This window comes from Diplodia corticola (genome assembly GCF_001883845.1).
Source record: "Diplodia corticola strain CBS 112549 chromosome Unknown scaffold20, whole genome shotgun sequence".
In the NCBI taxonomy this organism is placed as follows: Eukaryota; Fungi; Ascomycota; class Dothideomycetes; order Botryosphaeriales; family Botryosphaeriaceae; genus Diplodia; species Diplodia corticola.
Window position 1 is genome coordinate 309,684 of NW_017971499.1, and position 27,469 is coordinate 337,152.

The following is a 27,469-nucleotide window of genomic DNA, read 5'->3' on the forward strand; positions in this document are numbered from 1 at the left end:
ATCACTCCGTTCAGGATGCATCATGAAGGAGCCCTAGTTTACCAGTCACGCCCAAAGCTGCAAGGGACCCGACGTTGGAGGGTGTTCTCAAGACAGAGCCGACACCTCCATCCCAGCCAGCCACCCACCATTTGCTTTCCCACCCACGCTCGCTCCAAACGCCCGTATGTGTTGCTGAGCAAAGTAGTCAAAAAAAATAATGAAGAACCGCCCAATCGCCCTGAGAATTCAAAGGAAGAGCCTTATCTACACTCTTTAACACCCACAGAACCGTCCGATTTGCGCCGCCCGTGAGAAAGAGTGAAGAAAGGCAAGAAGCCTAACCATACTATACATTGTCGCATTGAAACCGCTCGTCTCGAAATGAAGCAAAGGAGCTCACGGCGCTGGGGTCCCGGTCGAGCTTTTGCACAACTACCGCCCTCCCCAGCGGTGTTGCACTTCGTGGCTGTCGTCCGGCAGGCATCAGCAAGATGCGCACGCGACTGGCGACCGTGGCCGCCGCAGAGAAAACTCTCTGCTCAGTACCTCTCACCTCCTCTGCATCGCTTGCGGCGGTGGCTGCTGCATCCCCATGCCCATGGGCGGCACCCCGTTCGGGGGCATCCCCATTCCATACGGATGTGCGTGATGGTTGATGTCGCCGATGAAGTTGGTCATGGCCATGCCGCTGATGCCTTGCGCCTGCGACACCGGGCAGTCCTTGTGCGCGAGAAGCATCGTCTTTAGGTTCACTATCTCCTCGCGGAGCTGCGTAATCTGTGCCGAGAGCGCGTCGTTCTCCGTGCTGAACAGCTCCACCTTGGCTTGCAGGTTGGCGAGCCACTGCTTCTTTCTTTGACGACACTTGAGCGCGGCAACCCTGTACGACGTTAGACGGAAAAGAAGGCGGTGCGTGCAAGACAATACCATACCTGTTGCGTTCCAGGAAATTCTTCCGCTTCTCCTCGTCCGTCATCTTCTTGCCGTTAGCGTGCGTATCGCTACCCTCCTGCTTGACGTTATCGTCATCAGAGTCGTCCTCCTCGTCGTCTTGGCTTTGGGCAGCGTTGCCACTATTGGTCTTAGCTTTCTTTGCCGGGCCCTTGACGGCACCATCGTCGGCTTTCCGCCTGCCATTAGAGACTTGGCTTTTGCTGGTGGAACCCTTCTTGCCGCCACGAGACCTGGCGGGCTTTTGGTCCTCGCTGTGGGCGTCGTCCGAAAATTCGCCAGTGTCGGCAGAGCCGGACATGCTGACAACAGAGTTCTTACCCGCACGCTTCGTCGTCGGCGATGTCTCTTGAGACTGGTTGTTCATCTGGGCGACGTTGGTGTTGACGTGAGACGGCTGGCCAGGCATTGCAAATTGGTTGTTGGTGTTCTGCTGGGCGTCGGCACGCGAAAGACCCAACAATGATGTCACGACATTCGCATCATGTTGACCGAACGGATCCTGTTGTTGTTGACCCTGGTTCTGCTGCTGGTTACCTGATGCCTGGGGTGGGTATTGTTTACTGTCGCTGGTCGACTGGTTGTTTTGCTCAGCCGGCTGAGAGGTGGGAGGGTTAACGTTTTGCCCGAAGGTATTATTCATCTTCAATGCAGCCCGGTAGAATTCACTAGTGTTGGGTGTTGCGCCGCCGCTTTGGAGAGAATTGAACAAAGCCTGTGAATTGGGACTCGGAGCAGGGAACATGGATCCACCACCGCCGGGAGTCAAACCAGTACGCAAAGAGGACTCGTTGGGGGTCGGAAAACCACCCTTCCAGGGCTCGCCAAAGTAGTCACCACCGCCGGTAGGCCCGGTTAGCATTGCAGGACTCAGCGGTCCTGACCTTAGGGAGTTGGGCCAACCAGGCGTGCCTCCCGGCAGCAAAGATGAAGGCGATGTCAAACTTGCAACGGGCGGCAGCAAGCTCTTTCCAGGTGTCTCCGCGGCAGGGTTGCCGAAGGATTGCTCGAAAGGGTTTGGCTCCAGGTTGAAATGGCTGTTGCCAGAGCCGTGTGCACTGCTAAAATAATCCGAACCGTCGACGGCGGTATTTTGTCCCGGACGGGGAGGAGGAGCAAGAGGGGCAGTCGTCGTGGGTGCGGCCGAGGTTTTTGCGTCGCCAGCGTTGTCTGGTGCTTCTGCACCATGGTCAGAGACAGTCATTGAGTGATGATGATGAGAGGCAGATGACGATGCAACGGAGCGCGTCGATTGTCGGTCACACATACCTATTCTGGGTGGAGTGGGCTGCTTCGTCTCATTGTCCAACTTGGGGGTTTCTGCAGCACGCAGAGACCGTCAGCAGGGTGGCTAGGCGGTGCACGGGGGGGTGGCGATGAACAGTGAAGGTGGACGGGCATGGCAAGCAAGCAACACGACGACAGGAGAGGTGGAGCAACAAACCTTCGCCTGGCAAGTTTCGCTTCGAATCTTGCGGGGATGACATGCTTGGAACGACTTAAGGGGGGGGAGGTGTTTGAGTTTCTGTAGGCGGGTGGTGCGCTCTTTGAATGACGTAAGGGCGTGTTGTGTCGATCCGTCGTTTGGATGGTTGGACTCTCGCCAGCCCTCAGGACCGCGTCGTGCCAAAACCCAACTACTTCCGGAGGCGCGAGCAGGCGCAAAGACTTTCTTTGTCTGTGTCGCAGCACGGCAGTCAGCACTCTGGTCTAGCGCGCGCACCTCTCGACGACGTCGTCGCGACGTGGGCGAAGGGCTGGCTGCGATGCGGCCTCCTTGGCGCGGTCGCAGGGAGGAGTCGCGCACTATCTTTTGCCACCGGCGGAACAGGCTTACCAGCAACAGGCGGCGCGTCGCTGCGTGCACGCGTTGAGCCGCTGACGCGATGGTATGCAGACGCGCAGGCGAAGGAGCTTGACGCGAACAGATGCTGCGCGACGTGGTTGTCGGGTTGGGGCGTGGTGTTGCGAAAATCTCGAGGCTCGGGGGTGGGCGTGACGCAATTCCCCTGATCGCAAAACGGCAGCGACGATGGGGCAGGCGCACTGCTGGGCGGCGCACAACTGCGCGTATGGCCGAGGGGGGCGTGTGTCTCGGGCGGCGTCGACGGTACGGGAGTGAGGCTGATGCCAGACTGCCAATGCCTGTTCGTCCCAAAGCGGGCGTGGTTTCTGCGAGTTGGCGGTGATGATGAAAGAGGTGACGTAGCGAGGCAACGGAAGCATTTTTATGATACCACCGGCTTGCCCAGGTGCTTGTTAATCAGGCCAGGTCACGTGCCGCACCGCGCGATTCAGACCCCCGAGCCCACGCCACCCCTTGGAGCGCTCCCCGGCAGCGCGTCGTCAGCCCACTACCGCGCAGCTGTCCGATAAGCATAGCGGTATAAGAAGCAGCGCTGCGCCTGCGACCGACGCTGCGAGTGCGATGCCGCCGTCGCCGCGGCTGCAGACTCCTCTCGGCGTGCGTGCCGCTGCTGGCCGCAGACGGGCAGCCCCTCTTCCCAGGCGGCTGGGCGATGACGTTACCTGCTCGCTAGGGCAACCGCCTCGTTCCACCGATCCATGCGGCCGTCGTGCCCGCCTCGACACGGCTGCCAGACGGCAACCGTGCCGCCAAGCACACACCCAAACCGCGACGCCCATGTCTTCTTCATCTTCACCAGGTGGAGAGCGTCTTTAGCATGTGCACAGCTGTGCCGCCGGAGCGGCAAGGGCCGCAGTCTCGCTGTTGATACTGTCTGCTGCTGCTGCTCCCTCCGACGCCTGCCCATTGGTTCATCCCCCGTAGTTCGTGCCACTTTCCCCGACCAAACCTGCCCCAGCCCACTTTGTGCGGAACCGCTGGGCGTCCATTAAATGGAGATCTCCTGTCTCCGGCGCCGTCCCGATCCGTTGATTCGACCCGACCCCGTCGTCTCTCCTGTCTGCCCTGCCCTGCCCTGCCCTGCTCAGCGTTCCTCATCGCCATCACGATCCCCGGTACGTCGTGTAGTTGAACGGGCCCAGCAGCAGCGGGACGTGGTAGTGCTCGTCGCGCCCGCGCACCACAAACTTGATCTCGACCTCGGGGAAGAAGGCCTGCACCCCCCGCTGCTCCCAGTATGCCCTGGTCTCGAACTTCAGAGCCCACACCATCTCCGCATGTTCCCCACTCTCCTCGTGTGCCTTGATGTTGTGGAAGATCTCCTCGAGCGTGGTCGGGTCGCCCGCGGGAGCCGCCCATCCGGTCACTCGTCCGTCGCCGTTGGTAGTCGCCGAGAGCGGCGTGCTCGGGCCGTACGGGGACAGGAGCGTGAGGCTGACGGGGATCGAGGCGGCGGGGCGGCCGGCTGTCGTGTCAAGGACGTGGCAAGTGATCGGTGGGCGCTTCTGGGCCATGGCGGTGGAGGATGGTGGGTGGGCTGTTGCGGCAGCCGACCGGTTGGCTAGTTGTTCTGCAAGTGCGACAGCGCGGTTGACTGCGTCCGGTTTGGGCTTGGGCATTGGTTGCGGTTCGCGACGCGCGAGTGGTGCTGAGGGCTGCTCGGAGGGGGGCGAGGTGTGCGACACGACTTTAAAAAGGATAGGCGGGCGATGGTTTGTCAATCGCTCTGCAAAACCGCCAGGCTGTTTGATACTCGGACCCCGCCGTCGGTCCCCGCAGCTCGCCGCCAGCATGGACACCGCTTGGAATGACTCGCCAAACAACCGCCTTGGCGCATCATGACGCACCATTTGTGTCTATTTATTGCTTTGTCATTATTCTTACTTCTCGAGTTAACTAGAATCATCACTGGAGCAGCAGCGTCCCAGGTTGCAATCCAGGTATGGGGGTTTGGACAGTGGCGCAATCTCTCCTCTTGGCCACTGTATCATAGACTTTAAGCCTGCATGTCTTTGTTTTTTCTGTGCTTTTTTTGCCGATCAATCAGTATTCTTACACCCGTTCACCGTGCTTGGGCTAAATCTCTAAAAAAAACTCATGGGAATTGTCTGTCATTGATTGTACCGAGCAATATATGTACACGATACGAAGAAAACCTTCAGCTACACTGCCACGAAAGCGCAGCCAAAACTGAGAACGACAGCCACCTGTTTGCAGGTCCGACCGTGGCTGAAGCAAAAAAAAAAAAAAACACAAAACGCCTGACCGACACCGGGCCAGAGTAATACTCCTTGCTGCACTATTTGCCCGAAAGGACCCGACTTTTCCGTACGCATATACCAAACGTCGTCACAGCGGTGAAGACGCGTCAGACTTCTGGAGCGTGAAAGCACGAAAGAACTGATGTTGGAGCCAGTAATAAACGCCGTATGAAAACCGGAACAATCCCCGCAAGCCGGATATCAATGTCGCTGACAGCTCATTATGCGTTACCTGCCCGCCCGTGAACTCCTAAGTCCGTTACGCCTGGTATGTGTCAAATAGTGATCGAGAAAGATACTAGGCTGTATGGTTTTACCTGGAACTCTAGCCAGTTTGTTCAACCCTCAACCTTTGGCCTTTTCTCCTCACGTTCATGCTCTCCTATTGCATCACCGTCTAGGCTCCGTTTGACGCCGGTTTCAGGAACTGTTCTTGGGGCAGGCGATGGCCGTTTACCTGCAATTTGCCCAGGCCCAAGTGCTGGAGGTGTTGGGTTCACAGGCGTTCCTGGCTTGGGACTTCCGCCTAATGGAGTCAACGCTTCAACCGGCGGTGGAACAGGTGTGCTCGTGCCGTTCGCACGTGGTGGCAGGACTTGCGCTGGCACTGAAGCCTGAACTCGCTGCGCATTGGGGACTGGCACAGGTGTCGCTGTGGCTGGTGTCGAAGTCGCTGCAGGCTGAGATTCGGCGGTGTTGTTCGCGCTTGTCTGCAAGTGATTCTGGGAATTGTTTGGGATCGAGAGCTTTGGGGAGGTATCCGTGGATAGCTGGTCCGTTGAATTCTGCTGGGAATCAACATCTGAAGCCATGACCGGCCCGGAGCCACCGATATGCGTCTGAGATGAAACTGGCTGCGACGGGGTGGCTCGCTGATTCTGGGGCGGCGCTTGACTCGGAGAAGTGGTGTGTACACTTGCACCAGGAACATTGGAGAGACCTTGGGCAGGTTGGCTATCCGTTGTGCTCTGGGCTGGTGTGGGTGTCTGACCAGCATGAACCGGATTTGACGCGGTGTTCTGTACTGGAGCCAAAACACCTCCGTTTGCCTGCAAGGACCCAGCAGGTGTCGTTCCCGCCGTAGGTGCCCTTCCAACTCGCCGTTCAGCCTCTTCGACGAGATACCCGTAATTGAACTTCTTCAGCATGCCCTTGACTGCATCTTCAATGTCTTTTTCGTCTTTAAGATCCAATTTCGCGGTCTCATCCATTTCCTCCTCCGTCTTCGGCAGATACCTCTCTGGGTGGAGGGCGCGCTCTAGGCCACGATCGAGGAGTTTGATAATTTCATCCCGCGTCAGTTTGCGCTTGAGCATGGTGTGAGAATTCTTGATGTAATAATCGCGGAAACCGTTGAGCATTGGGGCATATGGCGCAGTGTCCGAATACAGATTAGACTTCCGTGGCGGAATGGGTTCACTAGGCGGATTGGCTGCAGAAACGGGGGTTGGCGTAGCGCTCTGCTGTACAGGATGCTGCGGGGCCTGTGATGTTCCAGGCTGGGCATGTTGCGGTTGCGTGGGATGAGGTGGACGCGGATAAGCCAGCGCGTGAGCTGGCGGAGAATAAGCAGGCGCACCCGCCGTGGCGTAAGGCGATGGGCCGGCCGTTGCATATGAGCTTCCAGGAGGTAGTGCTGCTGACGAATTTGGAGGGTAAGGCATAGCAGGTGCGCCCGGTGGGGCCCCATAGGGCGAGGCTCCGTAAGGACTAGGGTAGGGCGGCCGCGCACTGTTGGGAGGCCCATACGGCGGTCGGTGCTGAACGGGCTGTGCTGCTTGTCCAAGAGGTTGAGAGCCATATGGAGACTGGTAGGTGCGTTGTTGCGCTGCTGGATATGCTTGACCAGGAGCTGCCGGCGGCCTTGGAGGATACGGACCAGGAGGGTGCTGATATCCGGGTGCGCCATGGGGCATACCATAAGGAGATTGATGACTTGCAGGATAGTAAGGTCTGGGTGGGGCTTGCGGTGGAGGGGTCACCCGCTTACGCCTTTCCTTCTCGATAGAAACTCCGGGATTGATGGCCCAGAGCCAGCCCTTTCCTTCCTTCTCAGCTTTGCGGAAAGCATCGTGTTGACCAAGGTTGTGTCGGACACTGCTCTGCCAGCCTGTAGTCCCAGTCTTGAACTTGTAGTAGGGGTACTTTCGCTCAATGGCACTGTAGATCTGCTGGAGATTGAGCTTCCCTTCCTTCGAGTTCGAGATGGCTTCATGAATGAGAACGACGTAGTTGGCTGCTGGACGCTGAAGTTGCTCTTCCGTGTAATCGGACTCCTTCATCTCCGGTGATGGTGTGCGCAGTGGCCTTGAAATCTTGACTGATTTCTTCTCTGCGCCTTGTCCGTCACCCTCCGGACCTGCAGACTCGCCCTCGGTGCCTTCCTTGGGCTTCTTCTCCGATTTCCCTTCTCCTTCCTTCTTCTCGCGAGGGCGGGTGAGATCAACCTTTGTGATAGATTCTGGATCGAGTCCCAACTTTCTGGCTTTTTCGGCTTCTTTCTTGCGGCGCATGATCTCAGCCTTCTCACGTTTGGACATGATGCCATCCTTTGGTGGTCGGCCTGGCCCCTTTTTCCTCTCGATCACCGTGCCAGGCTCCAGACCAAGCCTCTCGGCTTCTTCAGCCGTGAGGACACGCCTGCCACTACTGTCCTTGTTCGCCTGCGCTTCGGACTTCTTCTCTTCTTTGTCCTTGCCGTCCTCCGTCTTGATCTCAGGTTGCGGTATCTCGGTACTCGGCTGTGGCACATCTTCAGGAGGGACAATGCTGACTTGCGATGTAGATTCACCCTTCTCTTTGGGTTGGGCAACCGTCTTCGAAGGTGCTTTCGAGGGAGCTTTGGAGGGTGCTTTCGAAGTCGTCTTTGAAGCGGTTTTCGATGCAACTTTCTCCTTCTTCTCCTTCTTCTCCTTCTTTTCTTTCTCTTTCTCCCTCTCCCTCTCCTTCTCCTTTTCTTTCTCTTTAACCTTGTCCTTCCCAACATCGTCGGCTGCACCATCGTTTTCAACTTTCGGGGCCGTCTTCCCTGCGGCCTTCGCTTTCGCTGCTCGCTTAGCTTTGAGCTTCTCAATCTCCTTCTCCTTCTTCTTCTTCTTTTTCTTGAGGCGAGCTTCTGCCTTCGATTGCTTGGCCGGCGTTTGCTGGGATGGCTGCTTGAGCTTCAACTTGAGCTTCACCTTTGGCAGATTCTCATGCTCGCGATATTCATCTTCAGCGTCGTCATCAGCAGAAAACTCCTCTTCCTCGGAATCCCAGCCATAGGCGTGTGGGCTAAAGTCATATTGTTCGGCATAGCTGAAGCCATCGTCATCGCTCTCATCGTCATCGGGAATGATACTCTGGCCTCGGCCGTCTTCGAAGTTGAGGCTGATTCCCCCGCTAATGCTGTCTGAGCTGTCTGAGCGAACGTCTTCATCATCGACGGGAGCGTTTGGTAGCCGGAACATCATGGTGACGGCACCGATCTGGATCTTATCTCCATCGTGGAGCTCAACGGCATCGTGTTCCGGCATGTAGTGAACCTCGTTCAAGAAAGCACCATTCCTGCCAAGCACCTTCATTTCGAAAACCTGGCTGTCAAAGCTATAGTAAATCTTGAGATGCTTTCTGGAGATGCCCTTGTGGCCAACCGGACCGCTGTCGGACGTGGGTGGGTGAATGGGTACCAAAGGAACCTCGTGAGGGTCTGGAAGGAAGGAAGAGGAGTCGGGGTGGGATTGGTAAACAAGTTCGTTGTAATCTACCGGTTCGAAGGCATTGCTGCCAGCAATGGAACTCTTCCGGGAAATGCGTTGCGAGGACGAGCTGGCCGATTTTGCTTCTTTCTTCTTCCTTTTCCGCTTCAAGGGTGCGACATTAACATGATAGTCCTCTCCTCCCATGATACCACCGCACTCGCTGAGGTTGCTGCGACAGACACTTGCTACACTGGGAGCAGCAGGCCTCATGGGTGTCTGCGGGCCTTCTCCGCCATTGCCAGCCGCTTGTTGCTCCGGGGGCTCTTCCTGATTACGCTTCCGCATCTCCTGCCGGAACGCACGAGTGTCTCGGCCAAGCTCCACCGAGTATGTTGTCATGTAGAAATCTCCATCGGGGAACTCGAGCTTGGCAAAGGCACACTGGCGGCTGTCTTCGATTTGAAGAGCTGGATTTGACGACAGAAGAGTAGAGGCGAGCATGTCTGGAGGAATTGCCAACGCATCGGATGGTTGAACATCCATGCTGTCGAGGTAGTCCTGCTCATTCGGGGCGCCCATCAGGAAGACGTCCTGTGCCGCCGCACTGTTCAGGTCTTGAGGGCCGGAGACGAAGGGATCAGGCAAGTTTGCAACATTAGGCACAATGCTGTTGTCCTGGGTCGCACCCTCTGGAGGCTGCGGGGGACCGTCAAAGAAGGCGATGAGCTGATCTCGGGTAGCTATCTCAGTAGGCACAGGCGTGTCGTCGGGCTTTGTGGTGGCTGGCTGGGTTGTTTGCTTTTCTTCGGGCGCTTGAGTTTGTGCGCCATGTGAGCTTTCATCCTGCGCCACTTCCCCATCGGCCTCAGCGCTGGCTGCTGCAAGGTCGTCACTGGCGCCTTCGGCGGCAGGCGCAGGCGGTGGCAGGGTCGAATCGGCGGCGGGCGGCGGAGCTTGGGTGTCGGGCTGGGCGTCGGGAACGGCAGGCTCGCCTTGTGTGTCTTCCATGGTTGTCGCGTCCGGCAGGGGGGCGGGATTGGTGGTTGTCTCTTTCTCCTCCATCATGACGGCGGTTTCGGCATCGGCATCTTGCGTCGCGAATGGAGAAGGACGCGCATACGGCGGGGAAGCAGCAGCTGGGGTCGGCGCGGGCGGGGCGGGCCTGGCTGCTAGGCGTCTGCGACTGCGCTCCCGAGCGACTGCGAATTGTGGCCCGGCGAAGGTGGACGGCAGCGCGGAGTGGCTGTCGCGGCGGGTGAGGGACGCTGGAGCGATCATGAAATCTCAGGCTTGGCGCGCTCTGGCCGAGGATTATCCAGATTTGTTGTCTCGCCGAGCCTGCGGGCGGTCCACGCGGCGGGCGGTGAGCGGTGGGCGGGCAGGCCTCCTCTTGTGCCGTCTGTCGCGGCTCGGGGCTCGCAGAGGGGTTGCGCGGAGAGGGAGGGAGCGCGGCGTTTGTTCTGCGGGTGCGGCTAGCTGCAGCTTTCCACACCGGAACAGTCATCGTCATCCGACCAGCGGTAGGTAGGCAGCATCCTGTTCAACGCTTTTTTTGAGCCGCACGTTCCCGCTAGGCCCCTCCAACCGCGCCAGCCGCAATGCCGCCCAAGGGCAAGAAGAAAGACGCTGCGATCAAGCCAGCTGCCGCACCGCCAGAGCAACGGCCGCCGGACTGGCCTGCCTTCAAACCCCTCATTCCGCCTTCAGACCTATCCCTGCAGGAAGTCGTCCCAGAGCAGATTGTAACAGTGCCCAATTTCTGGCCGTCCTCGCTCTGCAAAACTTATGTGTCTTTTCTCTCGTCGTTGCCCCTCACCACTACTCCGGGGAAGCCCAAGAAAGGAGATGCTGTGCGAGTAAACGACCGCTTCCAAATCCAAGACGCAGTCTTCGCCAAGAGGCTGTGGGAAGAAACAGCACTCAAGGATATTGTGCTCGGCAACGTCGAGTCTGAAGATGGGCTGCGCATGACTGAGGCCGAGAGGACATCCCTCTGGGGCGGTGAAGCCGTGGGACTAAACCCCAACATCCGCATCTATCGCTATTCGAAGGGGCAGTTTTTTGACCAACACTGTAAGCGCCCTGTTGCACTGCCAGACCGACCCCGCTAAGGAGGCCTAGACGATGACTTCAACAGCGTGGTGATTCCAGGAGAGAGAGACATTCAAGCTCGGACGACTTGGACCCTGCTTCTCTATCTAACCTCGCCGGCCACGGGGTGTCTTGGAGGTGAAACAGTCTTTTACCCGGATCCTCCAAAGAAGGCGTCCAAGAAGGACCCTCCGCCAGAACCCATTGTAGTCGGCTTGGAAGTTGGCATGGCTTTGCTCCACAAACACGGAGCGGACTGCATGCTGCATGAAGGCAGGGAAGTTTTGGAAGGTGAGAAATGGGTCATTCGCAGCGATTTGTGCGTTCGCCGGTAGCGACCACAGACCCCGTGTACGGTGTGTGGTTGGATCACGAAGTTTGGCAAACAAAAGAGACTGCTATTCTAGTCTGTGCGACGGGTGGTGCTGGATATGCTGCTTCGTTTAAGCTACCTTGAAGAGCCTCCAGTGCGCACGGGCCTGATGAGAGCAGATGCATCTATTGGCCAACACATCACTTCCAAACAAAAATCTTCGGACCGCAGAAGTCCTTGCGAAACACTGCAAGTGGCGTTCAGCCAGGTGGAATCTTCAGCACGGGCCGAGTGGTACAAAGCATCATTATGCATGACTATTGCGGCTTGATGCCGGCAGGAAAGTCGCAGCATGGTTCTGCAGTGCGCCAGATGCCTTTGTTGACGTGTGATAGCAAGCCGGGTTTTTGAAATGTCTTGGCGCGAGCGCGCTACGTTTAGTCTCGGCCGGTCATGCGGGGCGCACACCGCAACTATAGCGGCTTCCACTTTTTGGCGGTGTGGCGGCGCTGTGGACCCTTGCAAGCGGCAGCGGCGCGTCAACCTCATCCAACAGACGCGAACGACAACACCAACGTGCTTGGCCAAGCGCATCTGTTGCCACTCGATCCAAGCTCGACTAAGAGCTCCTCAGCCTCGGCGCGCAAGCCTCTCCCGACCGCCGCCGCCCTCGCATCGACCAGCGCCGTCAACAGGCAAGCTTCGACCCGCCTTCCACCATGGGCTCCAGACTCCTCAACGCACCCATTGTGCTCGACAACGGCAGTGGAACGATCCGAGCGGGCTTTGCTGGTCAGGACCTTCCGAAATGCTACTTTCCGTCCTACGTCGGCCGCCCGAAGCACGTCAGGGCCCTTGCCGGAGCGCTGGAGGGTGACGTCTTCATCGGACCGCGAGCACAAGAGCTGCGGGGTCTGCTAAAGATCAATTATCCATTGGAGCATGGCATTGTCACGGACTGGGACGACATGGAAAGGATATGGCAATACGTCTACGCCGAGGAGCTGAAGACAGTGAGCGAGGATGTGAGTTTCCAGTGGTGCGCTGGCTCGTTCAAGCTAGCTGGCGTTTCCTCCGATTGCCTGCCACATCCATCACTGGCTGCACATGGCTAACCACAGGCGGCACGCAGCACCCTGTCCTGCTCACCGAGCCCCCGCTGAACCCGCGCACCAATCGCGACACTGCTGCCCAGATCCTGTTCGAGACGTTCAACGTGCCTGCGCTCTACACTTCTATACAGGCCGTGCTGTCCCTCTACGCGTCTGGCCGTACTACCGGTGTTGTCCTTGATGCCGGAGACGGCGTTTCCCATGCGGTGCCTGTTTATGGTGGATTCCAGATCAACAACGCGGTGCAGAGAATAGATGTCGCAGGGCGCGATGTGACGGAACACCTCCAGATGCTGCTGAGAAAAAGCGGCTACGTCTTCCACACGAGCGCGGAGAAGGAGATCGTGCGCAACATCAAGGAATCACACTCGTACGTCTGCCTGGACCCGGTCAAGGAGGAGAAGGAGTGGTCGGGCAGCACTGCCAGAGCGAACGAGAAGAGCGTCGAGTACAAGTTGCCGGATGGAAAGAAGCTCAAGGTAAGCCATGCCGGCTTTGCGGTCTTTTTGCCTCCTTGATGACCAACGAAATCAGATCGGCGCCGAGCGCTTCCGGGCTCCTGAGATCCTGTTCAATCCGGAGCTCATTGGGTCAGAGTACCAAGGTGTCCACCAGCTCGTCGTCAACGCGATCAACAGGACCGATCTGGACCTGCGCAAGGATCTGTTTGGAAGCATTGTGCTCTCGGGCGGGTCCACTCTGACGAAGGGCTTCGGTGACAGACTGCTGCACGAGGTCCAACGACTTGCGGTTAAGGACATGAGGATCAAAATATACGCACCTCCTGAGCGCAAGTACACTACGTGGACTGGCGGCAGCATTCTTGCTGGGCTAAGCACGTTCAAGAAGGTCAGTCACGCAAGCACCCCTTGAGCTAGTACGGAGGGCTAATGATCAGCAGATGTGGGTGGAGAAGGACGAGTGGCAGGAAAATCCGGACATAATCCACCAGAAATTCGCATGAGGCGTCGCGCAAGCCCCCTTCGGAGATTCGTCATTTCGCCTTGCATCAGCTTAGGGGCACGCTCGCCATCACGCGGGTGGGTGTCCCCCTGGCCCTGCGGCGAGACTCCGAGCGAGCGGTCTTCGGGGAGGTTGGCGCAGGCGATCTACGTGTCATGTCGGGGTCAGCCCTCTGGTTCTTAGCTCGGCCAGGGTCGGGCTCCCCCGCATTTTCGCTTACCGCCGCGTTCCTGCTGTTTCTGTTACCAAATCCCGAGCTTCCCCTCTCCGCACTTTTCGACTCCATGTGCGGCGTTTTGTCTGGACTGCAACACAATACCCCGGCGTTTGGCATTTTCACGATGGTTGAGGGATTTGACGGACATCTCTTACGCAACGGCTCCCGGAGTGGCACGAATTACCTGATCCCAACAGACGCAAGGCCCCTCTTTGACCGGCAGGAGCGGGGCGATGAGGCAATTGAGACGCCGGCTTCTGGAGGCCTTGGCCGGTTGCAGCGGTCCGGGGTAATGGACTAGGGGCGGGAAGCAAAGTCTGGGGACGACGCTAGGACATGGCCGGCCAGGAACGCAAGAACAATGCCTGCTTGTGCGTCGCCGCTGTAGGAACGCTGTTACCTCGTGTAGGACTACGTAGGTAGCGTATTGCCGAGTCTCGGTTCATCAGCTTCTCCTGAGCCCCGTGATTCCTCCAGCGTGGCCTCGCAGTTGCACAGGCCAGCGCTGCGTCAGCAGGCGTGAGCAGGAGCGCGAGCACGGGCTCGTCCTGAGGCATGAGCTGTCCTGCCCCGGATCGCCCAAGTAGTGCACGACGGACGGGTCCCCAGGACAGCAGGGCGAAGTGCGGTGTGCGGCGTGCGGCGTGCGGCGTGCGGCGTGGCCGGGGCGGGCGTCATGGGCGGGCGCGGTCACAGCAGCTTACCCCGACGCTGAGGGCAGCAGGCGCAGGAGGGCGCGTCTGGCACAGCGGGTGCAGCAGGCCAGGCCTGGAGCGCAGCGCACGCGGGCGGGAAGCGATCTCACGATTCACGGGATGGTTTCTGTTACGACGCCATTACCCCATATTTACTGCCTGGCGCGGTCGCATCATGCGCGGGCATCCAGTCAGCGACGCGGCTCTGGCACACGCGCCACACGGCGGCCTAGAGGTTACATAACGGAAACGCGCGCAGCCAGACTTCCAGACACGGGGCCGGGCGCCGGAGGGCAGCCGCGACCAGGCGTGCGCAAAAATTGCTCCTGGCGCCCATGCCGCTAACTGCAAAGCGCGTCTTATTTTGACGCCCGCCAAGGATCCCAGACCGGCCCCGTGACGAACCCACGTTCTCACAACTGAGGCCGCTTCCCCAAGCTGCAAAGCTCGTTCCCCAAGCTGCAAAGCGCTGCTGAGCTGTGACGCATGGCATCGTGACCTGATTCTTTCGCCATTTGATGCAATTTTTTCGCCCGGAAAGGGGCCCACGCCGTATAAGACGCCCCGACAGCCCGCGGCCGTTACCACCAAGCATCCAGATTCCCCTCCAAGCCTCGCTAGAACCGCGCTCCAGTGTTCTCTGCCATTGCCTCTTTCGGACAGCAGCTACCACACCCCACCATCATCACCACCACCCCACCGAATTTTCAAAATTCCAGCCATGACCACCAGCCGCAACTACAGCATCACCGAGCCGCACCCCTCGGTGCCGGCCGCCTCGACCGCCTTCCACTGGGGACGTGGTGGCGCCGGCAACGTGACGCGCATCAGCTCGAAGGAGGTGACGGCCGGCCCCTCAGCCACGGGCCCTGCGTCGCGCATCAAGCTGCCCGCGCCTCCGTCGTCCGGCCAGTACCTCACCGGACGCGGCGGCGCCGGCAACGTCCACCGCGAGCGCGCCATCTTCAGCTTCGACGAGGAGCTCCGCCAGCAGCAGCGGCTGCAGGACACGGCTTCGCCCGTCTACCACGTCGGCCGCGGCGGCTCGGGCAACCTCATCAACGAAGCCAAGCCGCAGAACATCCGCAAGGGCTCTGCCAGCTCGACCTTCTCCAACGACAGCGATGACAGCGTCAAGTCGGCCCCGCACATGAAGGCGCGCCGCAGCTACGAGGGCGCCCGGAACTGGCTCAACCGCACGCTGTCGGCTCGGTAAACACGTAGCTCGAACCAGTCTTGGGCTTGTCTCCTTTTTTTTCGGCAACTTTATATCTCGATTCAACAACCATTGACCGTCATGGACTCCAGCGGGCTGGTCCTGATTCCCGCGTCTTTCAGAGCATTTCGACGGCGCCTTCGGCTTTCGGTGGCATCTTTCAACCATTCACGCCATCCTTCCATCTGGATCGAGGCAACCAACTTCGAGGAATACGTTTTAGTAGCATCACAGGGAGCAGTGTCATCTGGAGGGAAACAAACAAAAAGTTATTGAGCGATTACTGATTTGGGTGGGATTCGGCGATCATCATCATATACCCGGCGAGGAGTTTGGGAATTCCTCGTGGAGAGGGCCACTACTTTTCCAACTAGCATGTGTTTTTCTTTTTTTTTTCTTTTAGTTCTTTTTCCTTCGCGCATCATCGTACAACAACCAGCGGCGGATATACCCAACCCCCGGTGAGGGCGCTAGTAAACCCTAGCAAAATTTTGTTTTCAAATTAGCTCTCAAGTACCGAGTTGCCATTCGGCAATTAATGCTACCGAGTGGATTTCCACCAGACTTGTTGTTCTGTCTTGGCTCTGTCTTGGCTCTAAGCGAGTTGGCTTTGTCATCACGTTCTTCGACTTCTTCGACATCCATCTCTCACACGCAGCGCTACTTTCTCGCTCCCGATCAGCGCGACGGTTTCTTATACAAAGGGATTTGCGCTCCTATTAATACTTCACAGCTGCGCGGCATTAACTGGACACGGCGACACGTAGCGTGAAGATCGAAAGCGGGCCCGGTGTCTTCTCCGGGCAGCCTCTCACGCGTCCACGGTGTGCGTTTGGAGCAGGATGTGGATTGTGTGCCCAGACACGGTGCGTGAAAAAAAAAAAGACGCGAGTGTCTAAAGCCGTGCACGATGGGCTTCGTCGTCGGCCGAGGCGGACGAGGGGTGGAATGTGCAATAGAAGGTAGGTCATGCGGAAGGCCGGGGGACAGGCAGCGCGCGGTTGTTGCCGGGGCCTAGGATCGGCCGGGAGAGACGACGAGGCTCGGATGGCGCCGAGCCGTGCAGTAGAAAATTTTAGACACACTGACGTCGATCTAGAGGGGTCCAGCCACAGAGCCAAGCACTGCAGATTTTTCGTCCGGCCTTCTAAAGCCGTGGCGCTGATGTCATGGATTCCTGGGGAAGTCGGCCGAAATGATTACTCGTCGCGTTGCCGAGGGGCCGCTGTGCCGCGGCTGTCTGGAGTCGCTCATTCTCCCTCGGGGCCCCTTTCTCGTCCCGCATGCAAGCTGGCAGCCACGCCGCCACGCAGCAAATCTCACTCATCTGCACCAGCGGGCCGCACGGAGCGCGCGTCGCTAACTAAACTCCGAGTCCGAGATCCCGCCAAACTTCTCCCACCACGAGCCCACATGCCGAAGAATCGGCAGTCTCACGTCCTGCATCCGACCACGAAAGGCCCCTATTGCGCCATCGTGTCGGCGCCCTTCTCGTCGGACTGTCGCAGGCGCGGTCCACTTGCGCCCCAGAGCTCTGCCAAAGCGCCAGGGAAAGAGCACCAGAGCACCGCTTCTGCCACTTTTTTGCCTTGATCGGGCCAGTTCCGATGAGCAGGCCCGATAGTTCATTTGTCATTTTGCTCCAAGTACGAACATCTTTCCCTACCCGGCTTCGTGCCCCGGCAGTCTGCCACACCCGCCCATCTCGTTGGCTGCTGCATGTGCTTTCCATGGACATCTATCGCCGGCCGAGAGATGCGGACGCTGCGTGGCTGCCTCCTGGTTGGTCCGCTCTTCTCAGGCCCGCTATCGCCCTTCTCTTATCCGCCCCGATCTAGGGTTTTGATACATCTAGGGTCCTTGCAGACGTCACTGCGGTGAAAAGTAAACATTTTTTGTCCGTTTGTCATAGCTCTCGACGATAACTGTCTTTTGTCTCCTCTCGTCGCCGCCGCAACTACTTAATCAAGGCCCCTCCCTTGCTGTTGACCCCCCAGTCCGCTCAGTCTTCCTCCAAAAACCTCCTCAGCCCTTCGATTTCAAGTGTCTTTTTGATACCCCAACCTCAACTTCCTTCACCATGCCTCACTCCTTCACCGTCTACAAGGGTACCTCCACTGGCGCCATCACTGAGGCCCAGACCACCCGCCCCGACCTCGTCGATGACCAGGTCTACGTCAAGGTCACCGCCTCGGGTCTTTGCGGCACTGACCTGCACTACCGCCACGCCGACATGGCTCTCGGCCACGAGGGTGTTGGCATCGTCGAGCAGGTCGGCCCCAGGGTCAGGAACCTGAAGGTCGGCGACCGCGTCGGCTGGGGCTACCAGCACGACGAGTGTGGCCACTGCAAGCAGTGCTTGACCGGCCAGGACGTCTACTGCCCGGAGCGTGCCATGTACGGCTTCGCCGACCTCGACCAGGGCTCGTTCGCCACCGGTGCCGTCTGGAGGGAGGCCTTCCTGTTCTCCATCCCCAAGGACCTCGCCGACGAGGACGCCGCGCCCCTCCAGTGCGGCGGCGCCACCGTGTGGACCTGCTTCGACGACTACAACATCGCGCCCACCGCCCGCGTCGGCATCCTCGGCATCGGCGGCCTCGGCCACCTCGCCATCCAGTTCTCCGCCAAGCGCGGCTGCGACACCGTCGTCTTCTCCGGCACCGACTCCAAGAAGGAGGAGGCCATCAAGCTCGGCGCCCACGAGTTCTACGCCACCAAGGACAAGAAGGAGCTCGAAATCGGCACTCAGCTCGACGCTCTTCTCGTCTGCACCAGCGCCCACATCGGTAAGTTCCTGGCATGCAAACCCTATGCATACACCACCCCCAACAAAGCCCCCTCCTTTCTGACGCCGTTTTTGCACCAACCACAGACTGGGCCACGTACATGCCGCTGCTCGCCCCCGGCGCCATCATCTTCCCGCTGTCGGTCGAGTCGGGCGACCTCGTCGTGCCGTACATGCCGCTGCTGCAGGCGGGCCTGCGCATCCAGGGCTCCATCGTCGCCAACCGCGCCACCCACCAGCGCATGCTCGAGTTCGCCGCCCGCCACCAGATCAAGCCGCTCGTCAACAAGTTCCCCATGACCGTCCAGGGCATCGAGGATGCGATGAAGACGCTCGACTCGGGCAAGATGAGGTACCGCGGCGTCCTCGTGCCCGCCGAGAGGCTGTAGGCTGCTTTTTTTTTGCCATCTCGTCTTCTTCTTCGTTCTGTTTGCAAAAAAGATATCCTCTTGTGGAGCTGAGATGGGACTGTAACTGTTGCTTTCTTCACGATCATAGATAGCGTTGGGTTTTGTTTTTCTTCTCCCCCCTCCTTTCGGGGGGAGCCGTCACAAAAGACTTGGGAATCGTAGACTGGATGCCGGACTGAAAGGGTTTAGTTGAGATGATAAATCAAGAATTAATGATACTCGCATGAGAAGATCTCACTACTGACGGACATTTGTTGTATACCTTGCGGTGTTGATCAAAACTCGCAGCGAGCTGTTGGTCTTTGAGCGTCTCTACCTAGGGAGTTTTCGAATAGCAACGATCGGCTGCAAGTTCCCGGGTCCAAGCTCCATCTTGCCCTTCAGGGTTGTTGCTGCGCGGTGGTTGCAGCTGCCGTGCGTCGTTATTTCCCTCAGACTCGGGCGCCGTACACAAGCAGTATATATAAACGAAGCGCAAGGGATCTCTGAACCTTGCACTTTGGCCCGCGCGCCTACATGCTCAGTCACACCCTTTCTCGACGCATTGTTTCGCTCATCACTTTCCTCTAGCGAACCTTAATTCTCACTGGAATGGAGGCTGGCGAAGAAACGAGCCGATGCGGACCAGGACTCTCGCGGTGACAAGGCGCCTTTTTATAAGCTACACCGGAGCCACGGACATCACCTGTCCAGACAGACCCTCTACAACACATGACCGCCAGTCCAAACCCCAACCTCCCACCCAAGAAACCACGCACGTCCCCCCCTCCACATCCCCGCCGCTCTCCACCACTCACTCGACTCAACCCTCCTTCCTCGCCGTCTCCGCCGCCGTCTCGACCACCCTCCCCATCCCAAACCCCCTGACCCCATTGCTCACCCACACCCACTCGCCCACCGCCACCGTCTCCCTCGCCACCGGCTCCTCCATGCACAACCCCCGCTTCAACGCCCACCGCCTCGTCGTGCCCCTCTGACCTCCTCCTGCACCGCCGACCGGCACCGCCTTCGGGCTGCGGATGCTGTGGCCCCAGCGGCCGGGGAAGGGCGAGCGGAGCTCGCCTTCGTCGCCGAGGGGAGGGGGAGGGAGGGAATCTGACGGAGGAGGAGGAGAAGAAGACGAAGGAGAAGAAGAAAAAGAAACGTTGTCCGGCACCCCCACCGGCGGCGTGACCCACCGCCCGCCGCGGTAAAAGTACGCGCTCGTGAAGCTGCCCTCGGTCATCTCGCCGACCGTGTTCCAGAGGAGGACTTCGTGCAGGGTGCCGCCGCCGCCGGGCACGGCTGGTGCGGAGCGCGCGCGGGCGGCGTCGTAGTGGGCGCGGTGGGTGGTTTTGAGGAGGGTGTGCGGGGAGGTGGGGGTGGGGGAGGTGTCGATGGTGAGGGTCCAGGCGGGCGGTGATGGTGGTGGTGGTGGTTTGGGGGAGGAGGGGGGGAGAGTGGGGTCTAGGAGGGCGCCACCGGTGCGGGGGGAGGGGGTGAATGGCTTGCTACTGCTGCTGCTGGCTGGCGGGGGAGGGGTGGTGAAGGTGGCTGGGTAGAGGGATGAGAGAGGGATGGCGGGGGTGGTGGCGATGTCGGTTTGCATGTCGCCGGGGCGGTTGAAGAGGACGCGGACCTGGGGGTTTGGGTGTTACTGTTGTCGCTCTCCAGGTCGTGTGTTGGGTTCGGGCTGAAGAAGGGTATACCTTCAGTGGGGATTCGGCGTCACCGTTCTGGCTCCTCCATGATTCGACTTCCTGGTTCAACAGAGACTCGAGGTTTTTGCCGTCGGCGAGCTTCTTTGCGACCTCGGTCCATTCGAAGTGCTGTGCCGCTTCGAGCATGCGGTCCCGGTGGTAGCGTAGCATGTAGAAGGGACTGGAAGGCGAGAAGCTCACGATATCCGAGCTGTTCTCGGGGCTGGAGCGAAGAGCCGGATCATGGCGGAGAGATGTGAATAGAGAGAAGGAAGCCGGCTGGGCTGGCATTCTGCTGTTTTTTTTACGAGCAATGAGTAATGTGGAGCTCCAGATGCGATAGCGACCGACCGTGTCTGCTCGAAAACAGAGCTCAGCCCAGGACTCCGGCGCCCCAACGAGAAAGACAGCGGAGATGCCAAATCAAGGTATGTCACAGCAACGGCCAACGCTTTGTACAGTGGAGGGGGATCCGCAGTCACGTGAGCGATGCCGAGAGGGGAAGTCGAGGTCGGAGGGGCTTGCGGGGGCGGTTAATGGCTGCACAGCTGGCGGCGGGCAGGGGAGGTGTGCCGATGCAAGTGCGGTCAAACGGTGCTTGGCTGGGTATTTCGGCGTTAATGGGTGGGCGGTGGTTCGACGGAGACGGCGCGATGACGGCTTGAGCGAAGATCCGGCTGGTGCGAGCTCCAAGGAAAAGTGCTCCAATCCTCGACCCGGTCGCGTCACCGTCCACACAAATCTTATCCATCCACACCTCCAGCATCCCCCGCCTCGCCGCCCGCCGCGAGGTGCCCTAGACGCTGCGACCTGCCCATCGCCAGCCCGCACAGCCCGCCATGTCCAGCAATCCCGAGCTTCCCATCCCGCGCCCGGCGCAACCCATCACCCTCGACTCCAACCTTGCCCAAGGTGCCGGCTCAGCCTCGCTATGGGACCGGATATCCTCCTGGGCCGCCGAGCATAAGGCTGTCGTCTACACCATTGCCGGCGTGACCGTGTTGGTGACGGGTGCCGGTGCCGTCTACTACTTCGCCGGCGACTCCAAGAGGCCCGAATCGGCCAAGGCCAAGAAGAACAGGAAGCAGAAGGAGAGGAAACGCGCAAAGCAGGCCGCCGACGAGACTGCCGCGAAGGAGGCCGAGGTTGCGGGTATGCGCCCATTGACTGCGGAAGCTTCATGTGCTAACCGCGTCAGCAGCTACGAAGAAGCCCTCCGTCTCTGATGCGAGCGATGACGATCTGCCCTTTGTCGACGAGGCCATTGCCTCGGGTCTGACCCCTGATGTAAGTTGCGCGCCTTCTACACGCAATTGAATCTAACGCCGGCCCAGGAGCGCAAAGACTTCGCCGCGAAGCTCAAGGCCGCCGGCAACAAGGCCTATGGCTCGAAAGACTACAACCGCGCCATTGACCTGTACACCAAGGCCATCCTCTGCAAGCAAGACCCCGTTTTCTTCTCGAACCGCGCCGCCTGCTGGAACGCCATGTCGAACTGGGAGAAGGTCATCGAAGACACCACCGCTGCGATCAATCTGGACAACGAGTACGTGAAGGCTCTGAACAGGCGCGCCAACGCCTACGAGCAGGTCGACCTCTTCAGTGAGGCCCTCCTCGACTACACGGCCAGCTGCATCATCGATGGATTCCGCAACGAAATGAGCGCACAGAGCGTTGAGCGTTTGTTGAAGAAGGTCGCTGAGGCTAAGGGCAAGGCCATTCTCGCCGGAAAGGAGAAGAAGCTTCCAAGCCCGACCTTTGTTTCCAACTACCTCCAGAGCTTCAGGCCCAAGCCGCCCCCCGCTGGTCTGGAGCCCGAGGCTGATCTGGACGAGGAGACGGGCAAGGGCCAGCTGCGCAAGGGCTTGATTGCTCTCAACCTCAAGACTGCCGATGGTTACACCGAGGCCGCCCAGGCTTTCGACAGGGCGCTGGAGCTTGGTGATTTGGGCGAGCACGAGGCTTTCGCGTACAACATGCGTGGAACTTTCAAGTACCTCAAGGGTGACAACAAGGACGCTTTGACAGACCTGACCAAGAGCGTTGAGCTTGACCCCTCGCTGACCCAAAGCTTTATCAAGAGGGCGAGCATGCACCTCGAGCAGGGTGAGTGGATGAAACAAAAAGCATGCATTGAGCGCAAGCTAACTGATGGTAGGCGAGAAGGATGCCGCCCAAGCCGACTTCGAACAGGCCATGGGCCAGAACCCCGAAGACCCCGACATATACTACCACCGTGCTCAGCTTCACTTCATCCTGGGAGAGTTCGCCTCGGCGGCAAAGGACTACCAGAAGTCGATTGATCTCGACAAGGACTTCATTTTCTCGCACATCCAGCTCGGCGTTACCCAGTACAAGATGGGAAGCATCGCCTCTTCCATGGCTACTTTCCGTCGCTGCATGAAGAACTTCGAAAAGGTTCCCGATGTGTACAACTACTACGGCGAGCTCCTGCTCGACCAGCAGAAGTTCCAGGAAGCCATCGAGAAGTTCGACACTGCTGTCGAGATGGAGAAGGCGGCCAAGCCGCTGGGCATGAACGTTCTGCCCTTGATCAACAAGGCCCTGGCCTTGTTCCAGTGGAAGCAGGACTTTGGGGACGCCGAGGAGCTTTGCAAGAAGGCTCTCATTAGTGAGTACCGCGTGAGCCATGGCCATTCGAGTTTTGTATCTGACCCAGCCTGCAGTCGACCCCGAATGCGATATTGCCGTTGCAACCATGGCCCAGCTTCTCCTCCAGCAGGGCAAGGTTCCCGAGGCGCTCAAGTTTTTCGAGCGGGCCGCCGAGCTTTCGAGAACCGAGGGCGAGATTGTCAACGCGCTTTCGTATGCTGAGGCGACGAGAACGCAGCTCGAGGTTCAAGAAAAGTACCCGCAGCTCGCTAGCCGTCTTGGTGCGATGGGGGCTGGCATGCCTGCGATGGCTCGCTAAGCTTGCCGTACGGATGAAATAAAATCATAGTCACACCTGTAATCTCCTTGTCCTTCTTCCAAAATCCCTTTTTTGAGCTCTGTGCGCCTCGAAATAACACTCTTCTCTCTTGTACTTATCATCCAGCCTTTCTCTCTTCGCTCTCCGTGCCTGTTCGGCAGAGGAAGCGACACTTTTAAGCGGGTCAGTGCGGTGTGGGGTCCTTTTCCTATGGTTATATGGTGAGTACGGACGAGTCAGGAGCAGCTTCTCCAATATTCCTTCAGTCTTTCGAAGTGCTGCTTTAGAAGGTCCGAGGCTTGATATCCCGTCGTTTCATGGGTGTGTATCTGTGCATTGAAAAGAGCAATGAATCTAGGAAGTGGTGTTCACGCAAGATGCCTGGGAAGCTGGAGCTCGGATTACTAGTGTGTTCCTCTGTAACTCCTAATTTGGCGTAGGTAGGGAGCAACGGGACATTTGACAGCTATGACGAACGCGGATGTAAACCGCGATGGAAGACTGATGTTGCAGCTGTTTCAACGGCAGGCATGCTTCGAACTATGTCCGCCTAACATTGTCATGGAGCCGATTCACCCAGCAAAAAAAAGAGTCCGTGTAGAAGCGCGCCAGGGAGATTTGGATTTTACCAGCTCAGGGCAGCAAGTTCTGCATCGGCTTCCTTACGAGCCTTTACAGCTTCTTCGTAGTCCTCGAGTTTAATATCCCCAGCAGCCCAGAGCATGATGGCCTGCACATAGACGCCGTCCGCCAGCTTCTCCCTCTGCGCCTTCTTAGCACGCCTTTTGGGGGGCGGCGGATTCGAGCGAGAGGCCCGGGGTACAGTCGACGAGAGGCTGGCGGTCTGCGGTGGCGATTGAACATAACCAATGATGTTCAACCATGCACCGATTTCCAAGTCGTTGCACTTCACGGATTCGAGTACATGGTCGATGTTGACACGCGCAACGACGGACGGTTTCGCGGGATAGGCATGCTTGAGGGTCAAGGTGCCAGTGCGGGCGTCGTAGCCGTCAACGCTGCAAGCTGCTCGTCAGAAGGCCTGGTATCAGGTGTGAGGGGCACGAGGCTCACCAGCCCAAGAAGCGCGCCTTGTCGCCGACGTCCATGCGCTTGAGGTCGGAGAGAAAGACCAGCCGACTAGGCGGCGGACCGTTCATGGCGCCAGGAGCCCAGTCGCATGTCGCGGCCAGGGAGCGTGCAGTGGCGTTGCGCGGGCGGAACGGACGGTGGATTCGCGGGGCGTGGGAGGTGGGACCTTGGTTGGAGGACCAGATTGAGGCTCGCGAGGGCACGTGCTCGCCGCGGGCGCTGCATCATCGGGCTTCCTTGTGCTTCACCTCCCCATCACCCGCCCGCACCTCGGACGTGCACTCTCCGACCAGGCTTCCACATTTCGCCCTCCCCGACCCGACAGACGACGCCAGGCAGCAGGCTATTCGCGTGCTCCTTAACCGCGCCGCTCCTCGCTTTCTGCCTTCCACGCCTGATCCCCGCCCGCAGCGCCCGCCGGCGCCCACCGTCCACCAACGTTCTTCCGCTGCGCAGAGCGCCCCGCCGCCCGCGTGCAGATCGGTCCACACCTCGTCGCCGATACAGACAGACGGCCACACAACCTCAGCTGCACTTTCCCTACTAGAAATCCTCGACCATGTCTGGCTGGGGGCTGGGTTGGTTCGGCGGTGGAGCGGCGAAAAAGAAGGATGCGCCCAAGAACGCCATCTTGCAGCTGCGCGGCCAGCTGGAGATGCTGTCCAAGCGGGAGAAGCACCTGCAGCACCAGATGGATGAGCAGGACGCTATCGCGCGCAAGAACGTCAGCGCGAATAAGACCGGTAAGGCGCAGCCGCTAAGCCCTCTCGCCATGTTGTTGGGACCTTGCCATCACCACCGCAACCCACTGCTCCGCCCTGCCCTCGTGTAGCTTTGGATGAGATGCTGACGGCCATGTTCCCGGATTGCAGCCGCCAAGTCCGCGCTGAGGCGCAAGAAGCAGTTCGAGCACTCGCTCGAGCAGACCCAGAGCCAAATAATGACCCTGGAGCGCGAGATCTACTCGATCGAGACTGCGAATATCAACAAGGAGACTCTCGATGCCATGAGAAATGCCGGTTCCGCCATGAAGCAGATCCACGGTAGCCTTACCATCGACAAGGTGGACCAGACCATGTACGTCTCATCGCCCCAAGCCGCCACCGCCCGTGACGTCAAATGGCTCTCCGTTATGCAGAGCGCAGGATCACTGACATGGCCCGTTCCAACAGGGAGGAGCTACGGGAGCAGCACGCCATCGGCGAGGAGATTTCCGAGGCCATTGCCCAGCCCATGGGCCAGACGCTCGACGAGGACGAGCTGGACGACGAGCTCGCCGAGCTGCAGCAGGAGGAGCTGGACAACAAGATGCTGGAGACGGGTCAAGTCCCGGTCACGGACAAGGTCTCGAGATTACCGACGGGTCCTACGGGAGAACGTAAGTGGATGGAACCAAGCTGCGCGTGCATATCGGTTAGCTGACACCTGACGTCCAGTTCCCGGCAGGAAGCCGGCCCGTGCCGAGGAGGAAGACGACGAAGAGGAGTTGCGGAAGCTTCAAGCCGAGATGGCCATGTAATGCCGGGCTATCTCGAGTCAGGACTCATGGGCCTGCTCTGTGCCCGCCCCCCTTTGCAGAGGCAGTATCATGCCCCTTCACATCTATCCCCCCCGCTTGGCCTGTTCAAGCCGATCGGCTTTTCCTTGCATCGCGTTCACACTGCTCGGTCACCGGAGTTTGGGTACATGCGGTTTTCGTCCCTTCAACTCGTTCCATTCTCCTCCATGTTCTCTCAGAGTGGGAGTCAGACATACTTCTCGATGCAAATCAATGGGATGTAGCAAGGGTGGTGCATGTGCAGTATGCAAGTGCATGTACGTGTGCGGCATGTAACTTTTTTGCTTTTTGCGTGAGTGATGGATACTGGGGGCTTATAGATGACATCTTTTCTTTTTTCTTTTCGAATACCAACCATCATGGAGACCTTTTCCTCTCCCATTTCCATGACTTCGCTTTCTCTTATGACCCCCGTCCCGAATTCTCGGCGATATCAGGCAGGCAAACGGAACCACTGGATACGCCGCAATGGGTCAATACATCTTCATGGGCCACTCGGGCGTCTCTCCAACGCATTGCGCTCCTAGCAATATCCCCTCATCCTTTGACATCACTGAATCTTCTCTACAGCATTACACAAGAAGATAACTCAGCAGTACTAGGACATGCGCAGTGCCATCGTTCTTTTGTAATGCTAAAGTGTTCAAAGCAGCAATGATGATAGTGGTTCAGCACGGTGTTTTGCTTCAAGTTTACCGCCTTCGCTAGTCCCTGAAAGAAGTACGTCTGGATTTTGAGAACAGAAATGCAGTGTTTGTTCTGGACGGATATCCCTACTCCAAGACCTTGTCCAGAGTCGAGTTTGACATTCAGCTACCTCCCTTTTCATACATATCGAGGGGTGTATGGTGGTCAACTGATGCCAGAAAGTGCGGGTTCCTTCCGTGGAGTGCATCTGCAAGGGCCCAGCTGACCCTGAGGTTGGTGTTGAGGTAGGTGCAGCCACCCGAGCTCCTCCCTCCTCCGTCCCTCTGACTGTCACATGTGGTACCCTGGTGACCAGTGGCAATCATCGGACTTGCATACGGGGTGCTGGGCAATCAGCTGAGGCTGCGGCCGCTTCCGCAAACGCGCGGCCACCAGCAGATGCGGCAGGGTCGCAAACTCACGCGCCTGATATGGACCCTTCCACGAGCACCCTAACTGCCAAACAAGGTACACTTCGCCATCACATGGCGTCCGAGCACCCACAACGCCTGCCTCGCCACTCGCTTCCCGGAGACCCTGCATGCACCGGCCCCCATGCGCGTTTTCAGTCCTTTCGTCCCCAGACCTTTATAAGCTCGTCCTCGCTCAACCCAGCACCTCTTCTTTTCTTCTTCAGCTCTCTTTGCCTTTTGGCTTAGATCAAGTGTAGTTTCTGTTCTTTTTAGTTTAGTCTCTAGAACGCCCCTACGGGGGCACTTCTATTGATTAAACCAGTTTTTGGCAACGGGTCGATGGCCTCTGGGCTCCGCCTACCGTCATTGACCACAGTGTCGCCCGTATTGCACTGCCTCGGGCTGATGCGAATTCAATCAAGTTTTGAATTTTCCTTTTCGTTGAGCGCGCTCACCTTTACGTGGGAGCTTGAGGAAGAGGGAGAGGCCACCAGTACACGCAGATCCTTCGACCGTACGTAAAGGCCCATACGGCAGCTCCGATCCGATTCTCATCCACTGCTTC

General features: G+C 58.6%; 11 protein-coding genes across 11 annotated transcripts; 6 read left to right on the forward strand and 5 right to left on the reverse strand.

Moving 5' to 3' along the window:
- Window positions 1-531: 531 nt before the first annotated feature.
- On the reverse strand, window positions 532-2,137 carry BKCO1_20000100 (bzip transcription factor; the record flags this gene model as incomplete). The annotated part of the gene is made up of 2 exons (XM_020272132.1): window positions 532-862; window positions 915-2,137. The coding sequence occupies 2 exons, from the start codon at window positions 2,135-2,137 to the stop codon at window positions 532-534; spliced, it is 1,554 nt and encodes a 517-aa protein (XP_020131067.1).
- A 1,766-nt stretch (window positions 2,138-3,903) lies between these two features.
- Window positions 3,904-4,419, reverse strand: BKCO1_20000101 (5-hydroxyisourate hydrolase; the record flags this gene model as incomplete). The annotated part of the gene is made up of 1 exon (XM_020272133.1): window positions 3,904-4,419. The coding sequence occupies one exon, from the start codon at window positions 4,417-4,419 to the stop codon at window positions 3,904-3,906; it is 516 nt and encodes a 171-aa protein (XP_020131066.1).
- Window positions 4,420-5,399: 980 nt separating this feature from the next.
- On the reverse strand, window positions 5,400-10,019 carry BKCO1_20000102 (forkhead domain-containing protein; the record flags this gene model as incomplete). Its single annotated transcript, XM_020272134.1, has 1 exon — window positions 5,400-10,019. One exon carries the CDS (start codon window positions 10,017-10,019, stop codon window positions 5,400-5,402), a length of 4,620 nt encoding a protein of 1,539 aa, XP_020131065.1.
- A 320-nt stretch (window positions 10,020-10,339) lies between these two features.
- BKCO1_20000103 (oxoglutarate iron-dependent oxygenase) lies at window positions 10,340-11,167 on the forward strand (the record flags this gene model as incomplete). The annotated part of the gene is made up of 2 exons (XM_020272135.1): window positions 10,340-10,814; window positions 10,863-11,167. The coding sequence occupies 2 exons, from the start codon at window positions 10,340-10,342 to the stop codon at window positions 11,165-11,167; spliced, it is 780 nt and encodes a 259-aa protein (XP_020131064.1).
- Window positions 11,168-11,864: 697 nt separating this feature from the next.
- On the forward strand, window positions 11,865-13,221 carry BKCO1_20000104 (actin-like protein; the record flags this gene model as incomplete). The annotated part of the gene is made up of 4 exons (XM_020272136.1): window positions 11,865-12,170; window positions 12,278-12,736; window positions 12,792-13,106; window positions 13,159-13,221. The coding sequence occupies 4 exons, from the start codon at window positions 11,865-11,867 to the stop codon at window positions 13,219-13,221; spliced, it is 1,143 nt and encodes a 380-aa protein (XP_020131070.1).
- A 1,632-nt stretch (window positions 13,222-14,853) lies between these two features.
- On the forward strand, window positions 14,854-15,348 carry BKCO1_20000105 (uncharacterized protein; the record flags this gene model as incomplete). The annotated part of the gene is made up of 1 exon (XM_020272137.1): window positions 14,854-15,348. One exon carries the CDS (start codon window positions 14,854-14,856, stop codon window positions 15,346-15,348), a length of 495 nt encoding a protein of 164 aa, XP_020131069.1.
- Window positions 15,349-17,428: 2,080 nt separating this feature from the next.
- Window positions 17,429-18,522, forward strand: BKCO1_20000106 (alcohol dehydrogenase; the record flags this gene model as incomplete). Its single annotated transcript, XM_020272138.1, has 2 exons — window positions 17,429-18,134; window positions 18,221-18,522. 2 exons carry the CDS (start codon window positions 17,429-17,431, stop codon window positions 18,520-18,522), a joined length of 1,008 nt encoding a protein of 335 aa, XP_020131115.1.
- Window positions 18,523-19,345: 823 nt separating this feature from the next.
- On the reverse strand, window positions 19,346-20,513 carry BKCO1_20000107 (aminodeoxychorismate lyase; the record flags this gene model as incomplete). Its single annotated transcript, XM_020272139.1, has 2 exons — window positions 19,346-20,161; window positions 20,232-20,513. 2 exons carry the CDS (start codon window positions 20,511-20,513, stop codon window positions 19,346-19,348), a joined length of 1,098 nt encoding a protein of 365 aa, XP_020131068.1.
- Window positions 20,514-21,061: 548 nt separating this feature from the next.
- BKCO1_20000108 (mitochondrial import receptor subunit tom-70) lies at window positions 21,062-23,154 on the forward strand (the record flags this gene model as incomplete). Its single annotated transcript, XM_020272140.1, has 5 exons — window positions 21,062-21,374; window positions 21,424-21,509; window positions 21,557-22,328; window positions 22,381-22,854; window positions 22,910-23,154. The coding sequence occupies 5 exons, from the start codon at window positions 21,062-21,064 to the stop codon at window positions 23,152-23,154; spliced, it is 1,890 nt and encodes a 629-aa protein (XP_020131072.1).
- A 625-nt stretch (window positions 23,155-23,779) lies between these two features.
- Window positions 23,780-24,314, reverse strand: BKCO1_20000109 (telomere length regulation ten1; the record flags this gene model as incomplete). The annotated part of the gene is made up of 2 exons (XM_020272141.1): window positions 23,780-24,173; window positions 24,229-24,314. The coding sequence occupies 2 exons, from the start codon at window positions 24,312-24,314 to the stop codon at window positions 23,780-23,782; spliced, it is 480 nt and encodes a 159-aa protein (XP_020131071.1).
- A 491-nt stretch (window positions 24,315-24,805) lies between these two features.
- BKCO1_20000110 (vacuolar-sorting protein snf7) lies at window positions 24,806-25,765 on the forward strand (the record flags this gene model as incomplete). Its single annotated transcript, XM_020272143.1, has 4 exons — window positions 24,806-24,989; window positions 25,119-25,323; window positions 25,419-25,624; window positions 25,683-25,765. The coding sequence occupies 4 exons, from the start codon at window positions 24,806-24,808 to the stop codon at window positions 25,763-25,765; spliced, it is 678 nt and encodes a 225-aa protein (XP_020131150.1).
- Between the last annotated feature and the right edge of the window lie 1,704 nt (window positions 25,766-27,469).